Source organism: Carcharodon carcharias, chromosome 10 (genome assembly GCF_017639515.1).
Source record: "Carcharodon carcharias isolate sCarCar2 chromosome 10, sCarCar2.pri, whole genome shotgun sequence".
Taxonomy (NCBI): Eukaryota; Metazoa; Chordata; class Chondrichthyes; order Lamniformes; family Lamnidae; genus Carcharodon; species Carcharodon carcharias.
The window spans coordinates 61,853,156-61,866,595 of record NC_054476.1 but is presented as its reverse complement, the minus strand read 5'-3'; the positions used below and the strand labels follow the sequence as shown (position 1 = coordinate 61,866,595).

At 39.1% G+C, this 13,440-nt stretch overlaps 1 protein-coding gene across 5 annotated transcripts in view; it reads left to right on the top strand.

Moving 5' to 3' along the window:
• Positions 1-13,440, top strand: part of LOC121283334 (inner centromere protein-like) — a 72,903-nt gene that overhangs the window by 47,519 nt on the left and 11,944 nt on the right. For all 5 annotated transcript variants that reach the window (XM_041197799.1, XM_041197798.1, XM_041197800.1 and 2 more), the window contains 7 exons: positions 4,119-4,149; positions 4,918-5,035; positions 6,472-6,606; positions 7,178-7,287; positions 9,245-9,368; positions 9,526-9,648; positions 10,998-11,191. In XM_041197799.1, the coding sequence (XP_041053733.1) occupies positions 4,119-4,149; positions 4,918-5,035; positions 6,472-6,606; positions 7,178-7,287; positions 9,245-9,368; positions 9,526-9,648; positions 10,998-11,191 (835 nt within the window). The remainder of the gene's footprint in view (positions 1-4,118; positions 4,150-4,917; positions 5,036-6,471; positions 6,607-7,177; positions 7,288-9,244; positions 9,369-9,525; positions 9,649-10,997; positions 11,192-13,440) is intronic.

Genomic DNA, 13,440 nt, shown 5'->3' with positions numbered 1-13,440 from the left:
GATTGAACTTCTCATTTGTCACGGCTCGAGGAGCAGTGAGGCTTGATTCTACAGCACACCTATCCCAATTAGTTGTGAGTTTTTTTCCAATTTTTTTCATCTCGCTAAGTGAGATGCATGTTTAGGGAGCCAGTGCAGACTCTGGCTGAATGGCCACCTCCTGCACTGTAAATATTGTGATTGTGAAATTTACCTCTAAAATGTATGTTATAGCAGAGCACAATTCTCCATGTTTGCATGTTGTGGTGGAGTGGTCAAGAAGAGGAAATCTCTTATTCCCCCATACTTTTCTAGCTGCAGGATGTTAAACCCTTTGAATATGGAAAGCTTTCTAATTTTGGTGCCTCAGTAATACACCAATATATCTGCACTGACCCATAGAATGTAGATTTTACATCTATTTCCCCCCAGGATTATTGGACTGTTTGGGACCAAGTCATTTTTGACAGGATTAATTGGAATATTTTCAGGATAGATGTACTTGATTGATATAACCTACAAATGTATCTGGCCATGGAGGTGATTGCATTAGCAATTTAGTTTTCTTTGAGCATCATTTATGTAACAGCCTCCATTCTTAATTTATTTAATTTCCAGAAATTGGCATCAAATTGTCTTTGCCCTTATCTCCTCGTGCTGACTCTTAGTTTTAGTTACCTTGTTTCTACTAGGTGCAAATGTCCAATGTAGAAATGGCTATAACTTGGTTTCTTACAGCATAGAAGAGGGCCATTCGCCTGTTGTGTGTGCATGGCACTTTGAAAGAACTGTTGAGTTGTGTCCCACCCTCCTTCCTTTTGACTAACACTGCAAATTAGTCTTCAAGTGCATGCCAAATTGTCTTTTGAACAACCCTATGGAATCCAAAACCCATTCAGGTGGTGGGTTCCTGATCTGAACTCTGTTTGGGGAGGAAATTCCCCATTTCTCCCTCTACTACTTTTGCCGATCATTTTAAATCTATAAACTCTGGTAACTGGTGCACTTGGCAGATGAAGTACTTTCTACCTATTTGTTCTATCAAAATTGAGAAGTAAGACGTATTCAAAATGTTCTTTTTCTGCTCTAAGGAGCACTATACCAGTCTCTTCAATCTCTTTGTAATGAAGACCTTCATCTCTGTTTATAACCCTGATGGTGGTACACCTTTGTTATTCAAGTGCCCAAAGTGTAAATAACTGTTTTCTCATGACTGAAGAGTCAGATATGAGATTGGCATAGGCATCCACAACTGGCACTTCATGTTGGTGCTTGGGGGAACTTGTGTAGATGCACCATCCCTGGCCTTCCTCTAGATACATTGGATATTGTTAATTTGACATGGATGCTCCTTGAAGCATCCTGAACCAAATTTTTGTCTTTTTTCAGATCCTTTTGCCTCTTTTTTTCAGATCCTTTTGCCTCAAACACTACACTACCTCTCCTTGTTTCTAAAATAGCATCACTAGTTGCGATATCCGTAGCAACCAATAACTTCATTTTAAAAATAAATTTGAATTTCTAGTTAATAGCTGAAAGGTTGAAATGACCAGATTTCAAGTTTTAAGAAGTTTACTGTAACAAAATACTAAAATTACTAGTAACTAAACACTAGCTTTTTAGGCAACTTATACTTCAAACCACAGAATTGAACACTCCCATTATTTTTAGCACAACCGAAAACGCACACTTCACAGATATACATTACACTGTCCCCTAGTAGGCACTACATTCTCCCAGAATCGGTCCAAAATGATTCTTGGCTCTCTAGGGTTTACTTCTATTTTTTTCTTCTCAGCCTGGTAACCTCTAACCCCAGAACTACTGTTCATGTTGAGAGTATTTCTGGGGATCCTCCCTCTAGAGCAGCTTTGATTCAACTCCTCACTAGTTTGGTTGCCCTGATCCAAGCATGTGCTTTCCCCTGCACTCCAGCTCAGTGAACCAGATACTTTCAGCTTCTAGCTGCCTGCCCTCCCCTGGACCCTGACAGACTAACCCATCTATTTGTGATATACAGTGATATTTTAGGAAAGCCTACAGCCTGATCTTTGCAAAGGCTTCCTCCTAAACCCTTCCATGGCAATGTGAATCACGTGGACCTTGTATCCAGGAAGAAGTGCTAATTTGTTTTTCTTTCGACCCCACAATCAAATGGACAGTTCAAAGTATACACTTTTTACAACCTGATAATCTTGACACATCTCTGGGACTTGGAGACTTAGTCTATCCATTGGCATCACAGCTGCCTTTGTGATTGTCTGCAAGTGTGAATACCTTGCACCTTTTTCCCCTGTAAAACCATCTTTAGCAATTTAATCACCCAGGCTTGCTGGTCAGGCTAATTTCAGAACAGGTCACATGAGCCTCTTCATTTTACTTTAAATTTAAAGATTGTCCCAAACACAGTCTTATAGACCTCAATTGTAACACACTTCATACTTATCCACGTTTAAATTGTATCTGCCATGCGTCTGTCCACTTTAACCAGTTTGTCTCACTGCTTACTATGTTGGTCAAGTTTTATATATTCTGCCAATGTTGTAATTGTGTTCCTTATACCCCAAAAAAAGGCAATGATCCTAATGCAAACTCCTGAGGGACCTAACCAGATATTTCTGTCCAATCAGCTACATCTGTTCACTACTACTCTTTGCCTTCTATCTCTTAGCCAATGATAAGTTCCCACCAATACTACTTTGGAAAATTGAAGCACATACTTTAGTTCTATGTTATATGATATCTTATCAAACGCTTTTTAAAAGTCAGTTAAATACATCTATTGCGCTACCTTCATCGTGCCTCAGTTACTTCGCTGGAGTTCTAACAAGTTAGTTAGCCAGATTTGCCTTCAAATCTGTTTTTTTTAATTCATTCATGAGATGTGGGCTTTGCTGGCTAGGCCAGCATTTATTGCCCATCCCTAGTTGCCCTTGAGAAGGTGGTGGTGAGCTTCCTTCTTGAACTACTTCAGTCCATGTAGTGTACTTACAACCACTGTGCTGTTAGGAAGGGAGTTCCAGGATTTTGACCCAGTGACAGTGAAGGAACAGCGATATATTTCCAAGTCAGGATGGTGAACTTCCAGGCGGTGGCATTCCCATCTACCTGATACCCTTGTCCTTCTAGATGGTAGTGGTCGTGGGTTTGGAAGATGCTGTTGAAGGAGCCTTGGTGAGTTACTGCACTTAGATGGTTCACACTACTGCCACTGTGTGTTGGTGGTGGAGGGAGTTAATGTTTGTGGATGTGGTGCCAATCAAGTGGGCTGCTTTGTCCTGGACGATATCCAGCTTCTTGAGTGTCGTCGGAGCTGCACTCATCCAGGCAAGTGGGGAGTATTCCATCGCTACTGACTTGTGCCTTGTAGATGATGGACAGGCTTTGGGGAGTCGGGAGGTGGGTTACTCGTCCCGCTATTCCTCTGATCTGCTATTGTAGCCACAATATTTATATGGCCAATCCAGTTCAGTTTCTGGTCAATGGTAACCACCCCCCCCCCCCCCCCCCCCCCCCCCCAAACAAGGATGTTGATGATGGGGGATTCAGTGACGGTAATGCCATTGAACCATCAAGAGGCAATGGTTGGATTCTTTCTTGCTGGAGGTGATCGTTGCCTGACACTTGTGCGGCGCAAATGTTACTTGCCACTTGTCAGCCCAAGCCTAGATGTTGCCCCTATAACCCACACTTCTCCAAGTGATATTTTTGTCCTTGATTTATGGTATCCAGTAACCTTGTGACCACTGATGTCAAATTACCATAAGTTGGGATTTTAAGGAATAGGAGGAATTGAAATTAAAAAGTTGGTAAATGCCATTAGATCAGTGATGGGATTTAACTGCATCTAGACTGCACCTCACCTGGGGCAATTGATGCTTCCTGTTCAAAATAAAGGGGCAAGACCAAAGCAATAATGGAGAGAAAAGGATTCATTTCTCCAGTGTACACCTATTTTGGAATGGACCTGAAGGGAAACTGGTTGATGCTTAACAGGAATTGAGAGTACCAGAATAAAAGCTACTGAATGAGTAGATTGAACAGCAGCTTTGAAACTGGCTAGTAACCATTGCAGTTTTGTTAAGGGTAGAATATTTTCTGTTTCTTGGTGTTTTGATATTTGTGTTTTAACTCCACAGAAAGCAACAATTCTGATAATCAGAGGCTTGGGTGAGTTTGTGTGTGGAATGTTGTAAGCTGGATTTTAAATGCATGAAAACCTTAATATCCTGAAATTAAATGTAGTACTGGTCATATGACCAATATTCTATTAACTTATTTCTGGCTCCAAATACCAAAAGATAAAATTCCTGGTTGACTGTTTTGCATATTTCATCTTCATGCAAAGAGGGATTTGACTGAAAAATTCTGTGGTAGTATGCGGAGTTCATAAATGGTCTGGGAATCCACATTCCCTAAATGTTGAGGCTATTGTTGCAATCCTTGACGTGCATAGTTATCCCTGCAACTTTAGAAGACAGTCTGATTCTTAGCTTGGGACATATGGAGGCATAGTTTTGTTAAACTGAAGCCTGAAACATGTGGCATGGTATAGCAATCTCATGCAGTCTCTAAATGATAGCGGATGAACTTGGTCATTCGGCCTTTTTCCTGCCTCCTTGTGCTTGGAAGTGCAATAATTAATAGAATGGAGATAATTTCCAAAGCAGTTGCCATAATATTTAAAATTTTAAGTGGTCTTGGTTTCTGTGCATCAGGAAGTGCAAACTCTGTTAAATGTACTTGCGCGAAGGGGACCTTAGTCAAGTAAGGATTAGAGTTCTGTAATGTGGCCTGCTAAACATAGATATAAAAAAAGTTGTTACAGAATGTTGGTAAAATAAAATGACACAAGTATAGGATTACAGAGGCTCGGATCATACTGTTTCAGTCATCTGGTTTGGAACATCATTAGCATTATGTTTTGCTCGCTCTTAGATGCAAAAATAGTTGCAAACAAGGAGTGGAAGATGTGCTTAATAGCTCTGGAGTATTGAACTGTGATGATTCTCCACCAAGAAAGAAGACTCCTTCGTCACCTTGTCCTGCTAGTAAAGTAAGTCTTGCAAGTAAAACTTTCCATATTTTTGCATTATCCCATTTTAAAACGTATACTTGTTTAACCTCCCTATCCTCCAGGTGGATATGAGGGATGTTATTTTTTTGATGTTCTTCACCATATCCTTGTGAAAACTACATAATGACCTCTTGCTCCTGCACAATTTATTTTCCCCCTCATAAAAGTTTAGAGGACAACAAGATAATTGATCCCATTGTTCTATTAGAGAACTAGCACAGGAGCAATCCTTTAATTCCCAGTCTGTTTACCATACCCACTTTAATTTTGCACTATTTACCATTTCCCTTTTTAAAAGCTTCCACAGCTGTTTTGGTTAGCATTGTTGTAAACTACCTATTTGTGTTCAAGCAATGGACTCCCTAATCAATGGAAGCGATTTGTTTTCTACCTGCCCCTCCAAAAACTTCTATACTTATAATCTCCTCTTAACCTTCTTTGGTAACAAAGAATCTTAGTTTAATTAGTGTTATATGTAAAGTCTTTCTACTTCTGGTGATTATCCTGGTAACTTTCCTCTGAATATATCCATGGTTTTGCCATTCCTCCTAAAGTAAGTTTCCCAACTGGATAGTCTTTTGTAAGTTTTGAAAGGGTGAGAGGACCCAATACGATCCACCACCAATATATTGGCCTGACTGACCTACAGTTAATTGTCTTAATTCTTCGTGGTTGTTGTATTGGCGCAACTTCCATGTCCAGGAACATTTGAAAATTTGTTGTCAGAGCCTCTGCTATTTTCTGTGCTCAGCATTTTAGGATGCATGCTCTCAGGGCCCTGTTTCTTCTGCTTTTGAGTTTCATATCTTTTTAACAGTACTTTGTCTATAGTCACCGTATCTAATTGCTCCTCACGTCAACCTTTTCTTTCATATGTTAGAGACCCGTGGCAAAGTACTCCATTTAGCAGCATCACTTCTTTCATTTCTAATTGACCTTACTTTTTCTTTTTTTTTTCAGTCTTTGTGATTTTATCTTTTTGCTTGCCCTCAATATTGGTCTATTCCTCGGACCAATGAGTCACATTTTGTAAGATTTGAGGAACACCATACAAAACATCAACATTATTGGTTCATAAGGTCTGGCACAGAGTAGAAAATTTTCACTCTTTACAATCTAATTCATGTTGAATACATACACATTTCAACCACAGTTTGCTGTGCTTTGAAGGAAAATTTAACTGTAGGCTACAAGGCTTGACAATTGACGTGTTCAAACAAATGTTACTTCTGCTCCAAGGGATAAATGGGACCAGAAATAAGATTGCGATCCTTGTGTATCAAGAGATTTTTATTTCACTGTCGATTTTGTTTCTTTGAATTTAAGTTGCTTTTTAAATGTGTGATTGCAAATATTTCTGCTCAACTCAGCATACACACATCAGTGAGTTTGTCTAACAATTTCTGCTTTTGTAGGTAGTTCGACCAAAACACAAAAGCTTCCTCCACGCAGTTCAGAAGAATCAGTTGCTGATGACTCCTGTTTCTGTTGGCCGCTCGATGGTGAAGTCCTTCATCAAACGCAACACGCCTTTGAAAGTTGATCCCAAGGTATCTGCGCCTGCCTTGCCTTCAGGATATTTATATATCTTTGTACACCAGGAGACTGTTAAGAATTTAGTCCTCAGCTAGATGCCTTATTCGCTACTAGTGGGGAAAAATGATTTTTATTTTAGCCTTGCTTGCACTAATTTATTGTATTAAATGCTTAACAGCTTTTTAATTTCTTCAAGTTATGTGTTCGTATTAAAAGAACCTTACTGACTTGGATTTCAAGGCTTGGCATGCACAGGTTTGGAGCATCCTGGAAACTACCTTTACCATATCTTATACTCCCATTGGAATTTTATTTTACTTTCCTGGCCTTAGAAGCTGGCCACTGAAGGTGTCCTGTCCTGTGAATTTCTGATTATTCAAATAGCTGGTGTGAAGGAGAATAATGGAAAAGTAGATTGTAAGGATGTGTGATTTTTTTAATTGTAAATTGGAGGACAATGTACTTCTGATCCAACCCTGACTACTGCTATTTTCCTCTCTTTAAAGGTACTTTTTCACTAAATGAGTAAAAATCATCTATTATGTTATGATTGGCTGCCCTGTAATTGTCCTCTGCATATGTTAGGAAAAGGAGAAGATCCGCCTGGAAAATCTAAAGAAGAAGCAAGAACAGGAAGAAGAAAGGATACAGAGAGTGGAGGAAGAGAAGAAACACAAATTGGAAGAGCTTAAAAAGTAAGAAAATGTGCTGTTAATTAATAATAATGTCAATGCAGTATTCCAGACTCAGGCTAGCTGAGGAATAGAATGTATCTGATAAAATATACAGCACAATCATTCGTGAAAGCTCTTGCTCTCTTTGTTGGATTGCTGCTTTTTTTTCATTAAATATCTGATTATTGCCCTGCTGGCTCCAGATATGGCCACATTTTTCACTCTTCAAAAATGAGATTTAAAAGCTTTAGATCCCATTGCACAATCTGAAGAGAAATTTTCAATCCTGGCCAACACTTTCTTCAGCTAGCAGCACCCAGTGAGCTTCTCATTGATTACTGGGACCATTTCAAACTAACTGTTTGTATATGAAGTACACTGGAGTGTGATGAGCTGCTATATTTATGCAAGTTCTTTAACAAATATTGGTTACAAACCAGGAACTGAACCTTTTGTTCCTGAAAACCTTTAACTCCACTGTGTCATTTCAGTGCCTATAAATCTCCAAATCTTATCTTGCTTTTTCATAAGTTTTTGGAAGCTAGCTAGAAGTATCATACTGACATTATAATCCCCCAAATTGGAAATGCCTAAACTTTTTTATCATGGATGTATTTATCCTTTTTGCCAACTTCCAAATGCTGCTCCCCTCCTGGCCAAACTCTTCCCCTCGTGCTTGTGTATGATTCTGTGGGAATTGGTAGCTTTCCAACATTTTGTCCTAGTGGCCATTTATGAGCTTCCTTGACACAAAGTATTATCATATTATTAGAAAATGGTTGGGACTATGTCTATATTTCAAGTCTTGAATTGGGTATGCATGCTGCCCCATGCATTTTATTCCTTCTATCATGATTTTTGGTCTGTTGTGTCAGCTATCTCAATGTTTCAGATTCTAACCACAGATGACTCTGTAGAGTTACTGAAATTTCTGCTTAATCGATTGCTGTCTTGTATACAAAAAACCTTGTATTCATTAACTGACTCTGATCACTACAGGAAATTAATGTACAGTTTCTCATAGCATCATTGAGTATGACAGTATACACAGTTAGCAAAAAGTGCTAGGAAGGAGTAGATGCTGGATTTTAAGTGGAGCTGAAGCAAAGTAATGGATCAAGACGAAGACTGGCTCATTGTTCTATATCCCATCGTAAATATTTTTCGGTACTAATTGGAGAACAAACAAGTGACTTTTTAAAGATTAAAGCATTATACACAAATAGAGTTTTAAACACTGCCTAGACAAATTGCTGGTTCCTATATTAGTTCTGGGAATCAGTGAAAGGTGGAGGTAAGTCCAGGGGTAAGGCAGTGGCCTGGACAAACTGGAGATATTTCCAAAAATTGAAAATTTTCAAAGGAAAAGGAAATAAAGGAGCAGGATAACCGAAGAAACATGGTAATGGAGTTGGAACAGTGTTTGAAGACTGGAAAAAAGCAAGCTGAAGGGGGTTCTGTTAAAATGGGGAAAGGTGTGGCGTAGCAGTAGAAAAAGCTGAGGAAAGCAGAGATGTGCCACATTAAAATGCCCAGTTTGACCAAGTGTCAGACCTTCACTAGGGGCAGCATTAGGGGATGGAAGTGGACCAGGAATGGGGCAGCATTAGGGGATGGAAGTGGACCAGGAATGGGGCCATGAAGGTCCTGGTCAAGGACAGCTAAGAGGCATATAGGTGGCAAGAGCTAGAATAAGGAAACAAAACTGTAAAATAAGAGCAAAGTTTCTCTTCTACTGATCTTAAAATGATTGGGAGTTTAGATTCCACTGTGTAAATTTCTAATGGTTAAAACCTTTAACTGCATTGCATTTGATTCAGTAAAATTGAATGAGGAGTGTTGACATGACGAAAAATCACGAATGCAGATTTATGGAAAGGTAGTGCAGGCAAGGTAGGTTTTACCGTTCTTTTTCATTCATGCTTCTCTGAATAACGATTTTTGAATACAATTGCATTTCATATTTTACCTTGAATAGAAAGCGGGAAATGCGGCTGAAACGTGTTTTGGAAACTCGTTCTCGAGTTGAGCAGCAAGAGGAGGAAAAGAGAAAGAGAAAAATTGAGCAAAAAAATTCACAGATTGATGAGAAGAATGAAAAGGTATAATAACTCTGATGCCTAAACATTGCTTATTGCAAGTAACCCAGTTGCCAAACAAGGAGGGAAACAAACACATTTCCTCTGCATCCTCACCCCCTTCATATATTATACAGCTTCACTTGGAGAGATCACTGTAGCATTCTGTATCCCTTTACAGATGCGTGAGGAACGACTTGCTGAAGAAAAAGCTAAAAAGAAAGTGGCTGCTGAAAGGATGGAGGAGGCAGAAACTCGAAGGTTGCAAGAAGAGGAAATCAGAAAACAGAAATTGCAACAGCTGGTATGGCTGCTGTACCACTTAAGTAACTTTTTTATTCGCCTGTTATTTCTGTTTCCCTTTCCCCCTGAGGTGATGAGTCCTGATAGTATAATACTTGTGTACTGTGTCTTTCAATATTGAGCCAAGGAAAATTGTGTCAGCAGGCTATTTGATATGAGGGGATCAGAGCTGAGCATGATGACCAATTCTCCTGCTTTGTCCGGGCCATCAAGTGAACTGTTAACATTTTTTTCTTTTTAAAGAAAACTTAAGCTATTTTAAGATCATTGGTTGGTGATTACTTCTCTACCAAAGATTTTCAGGGATGCATTATTTGAATTAACTTACAAGTTCAGTGTTTACCAGGTGTAGGACAACAGGCCTGATGATCACCAAATGGAACCTAAATCACCCACATGAAGTATCTGTATACATTGAGAAAACATTACTGTTAAGGAGATGCAGCCTATTTCGAACTATCTTCATTCATACAGCTGCAACAAGAATAATACTTTATATGGGTCATAATGAACTGACGAGGTTTTGATATCACCAGATATGCTATTGATGAAATAAGATGAAGTTAATTATCTCCTTGCCATATTTCAATCTCCCAAAAATTGACATTCCTCTTTTGGGGAGGGAGAAGAGAGACTTTTTTATATTGGACCAAAATGTTTGAAATATTTTGCTTAGTATTTGTTGTGTTTCACTCTTACTCCCCCTCCTAATGTAAGAGGTTTTATTGTGCTAGAATGCAATTTAATGGTAGCTGCAAGTTTCCTTGCATCTTACCCAAGTATCTGTTTTCCTTGAACCTTGATCATAGTGGCATACCAGTTGAAGTTAATACACCCTGTCCTAGGCCAGTCTTACTACTACTGTCTTGCCAAAAGAGATGCTAGTAATTAGGAAAAAATTGGACCACCCCACAAACCTCAAAACACTCCTGGGAAGACCAAGTCATTTATTTTTTTATAAATAAGGTGCTTATGCCTCTCTCTTACAGCAAGTAACTACATCAAAGTACTAAATGCATAATATTAGAAAATGAGATTCTGTTTTTCTTTATTTCCTTCCTTGGATAAATTTTCCCTGGTATGCCATGGTTAGCTAGTACTTAATGTTTCCTTTCCTTTATTTGCGTATCTGAAATACAGGAACTTTTGAGCATGAGTAAACTAACATTGTGGATTCTTTTCTACCTCCGTCTTGATTTTGTTTGCCACAGCTGATTCTGACGGCTTTAGTAGCTCTTTAAAGAATTATGACACGTTTTAACTGGCATTTAAATCCATTAAACAAAAGCTTCAACTCCTTCATTCAATTCTGACAAGCTGAGAACAATTGATCAGTGTTTACTTCTGCAGGAAGAAGAACGCCAAGAGCTACTGCAGCGCAAGAAGGAGGAAGAGCTTGAACGGCAATGTAAAATGGTGGAAGCCAGAAAGCTTCAAGAGCAGCAGCAAGCTGAGCTAGAGAGGGAGCGACTGCATGAGTTGCAACTGGCCGCAGATAGGGAGCGGGAAAGAATGCGGGAACAAGAGAGCATCCAGGCAGAGAAGTATGAAGCAATAAAATGCTGCAGTTGTCGTAACCATATCATAGAGAAAATTAATCTTGGACCCAAATGCTCTCGTGTGATGGCCATTTTTTGTGGTACTCCTGATTCATTTCCCTCGGATTGGAAATTTTTCCTACTCCCAATACCAGTGATTTTCAAACTTTTTTTTGAGGACCACTCAAGGAGGCAAATGACCCAGTGGGCTACCTACCTGTCCTACCCCTGCCCCTTTTGTTTGCCACTGCAAAAAGCTGGTCAGAATTAATTTGAAGACTGGTACTGCTTTTATGATACCAATGAGTTGTTGACTGGCTTGAAGCTGGAGAACCTCAGTCTCGTGTTGTGCTCTGTTTAGCCAATTCCTTCTCTTTGTCTTCAGCCCCATAAGTGTTAAAAATTTGATGTTGCAGTTGTACAGTATGTTACAGTAACATAAACCTTGCTTTTAAAACTATTGCTTGTGCTTATGGTGACTTGTGTCATACATGTGGGAGCCATGAGTAGTAAGTTGAAGATTCTGGCTGATACTCTTGTATGGCAGTGATCTGTATTTTGGACCAGCCCCTGGACCACCAGGTGGATTCTTGCAAACTACACTTTGAGAACCATTATCCTATACCATTGAGAGCTGTAGCCTCCAATACTTTGCCTAAGCATTATACAACTCAAAATTAACTTACAAGTTCAGTGTTTACCAGGTGTAGGACAACAGGCCTGATGATCACCAAATGGAGTTGAACTTTTGGAAGGAGAGAACCTGAGTATTTACACAGATTAAATGGACATGGAATGAAATCATTCAATCCAGTATTTTAGAAATCCTGATGACAATAGAGTATAATGGGTAATGCTAAGAAGATGATCATAAGTGTTTTGAGACTTGCAACTTGAATTGTTTTTTCCCCAAGCTCCTAGCAAGTAAATGCGAAAAGTTTACATTTTTAAATCTGGATAACAGCCTTTCTTCCTTCTCTTAAACCCCAGTGAATACATTCTCATTCCAGTCCTGGTGGAAAGATAAGACACTATTCAGGTGAATTTTTTGCGGCAGGCAGAATGCAGTGGTTGGTGGAACTGGAGTTTCAACAATTGTTCTAAATTTGCAGTAATTGGATATTACCAGTTGCTGAGGAATTTATACTGTTAGTCGTTTGGTAGTACATAACTTGAGTATTGCTGAAAAAAAAGACATGTCTAAGCTTTTTGTCTTGCACTCATCAGGACACTTGCAAGAATACCAGTATAAGGGGAAAACAAATTATACTGTATGTGGAGAGTGTTGATTGGTTTACTGACCAATCAAGGTCAAGTTGCCTCATTCAAATTCCAAACACTGCTTGGCAGCCACCATCACTGGTGTATTCTCCATGGCAACGCCACTTTCTAACCAATCAGCATTCTCTTCACATACAGTATAAATTGTTTTCCCTTTATATTGGTATTCTTGTGTCCTGATCAGTGTAAGATGATAAGCTTAGACATGTCTCTCTTTTTCAGCAATACTCAATTTATACTGTCTTGCCAGTAGGTGAACTGGAATAGAATGTGCAGTGGAGCATTCCTACTCCAATAAGTGATCATTTTTCTACATCAGGACAGAAAGTTGGAGCATTGTGAAACTGAAAAGCTGCTAATCCAAGTCATCTTACTTGGGTTTCTCAAACATTCATAAATGATCAAAATTAAATTCTGTTGATGCCATTCCAACCCTTACAAAAGAAGCTAAATCTGGTTGTCTTGCTGCAATACCCTAATGTGACTTTTTTGAAATGGTGTGCTGTAGGCTTGCAATTGGTAGAAAAGTTAGGCTATAATCTTTGTTCTGGCGAATGGCTTGAATCTAAAAGGTCTGCATGAAAATTGGCACTGGTCTTATGTTGACTTTGTGAATATTAGGACTTACCTAATTCTACCCATGAATTAAACTGTTTTCCACATTAAAAGGTAATATTAGTGAAGATTTAATATGCTTTCATCAGTTAGTCTAAAACTTGCAAGAACTGTTTTTTTTTCTCTTTGACATGATGTTGTGTCTCAGGAACCACCCCCCAGGCTCCAGTATAAGGCCTAGTGTCTGCATCCCTCTTTGCTTGTCCCACCAAGGAAAGGAGTTGATTTCACTGAAGACCACTGAAGATGTAATTCATACTTGTACCCAAATCATTTTCAAATTGGATGGAATTTTGTTGGAATAAACATAGCATGCATCCTGTAGATAGGCCAAATGGCCTCCTTCTGTGCCATTATGA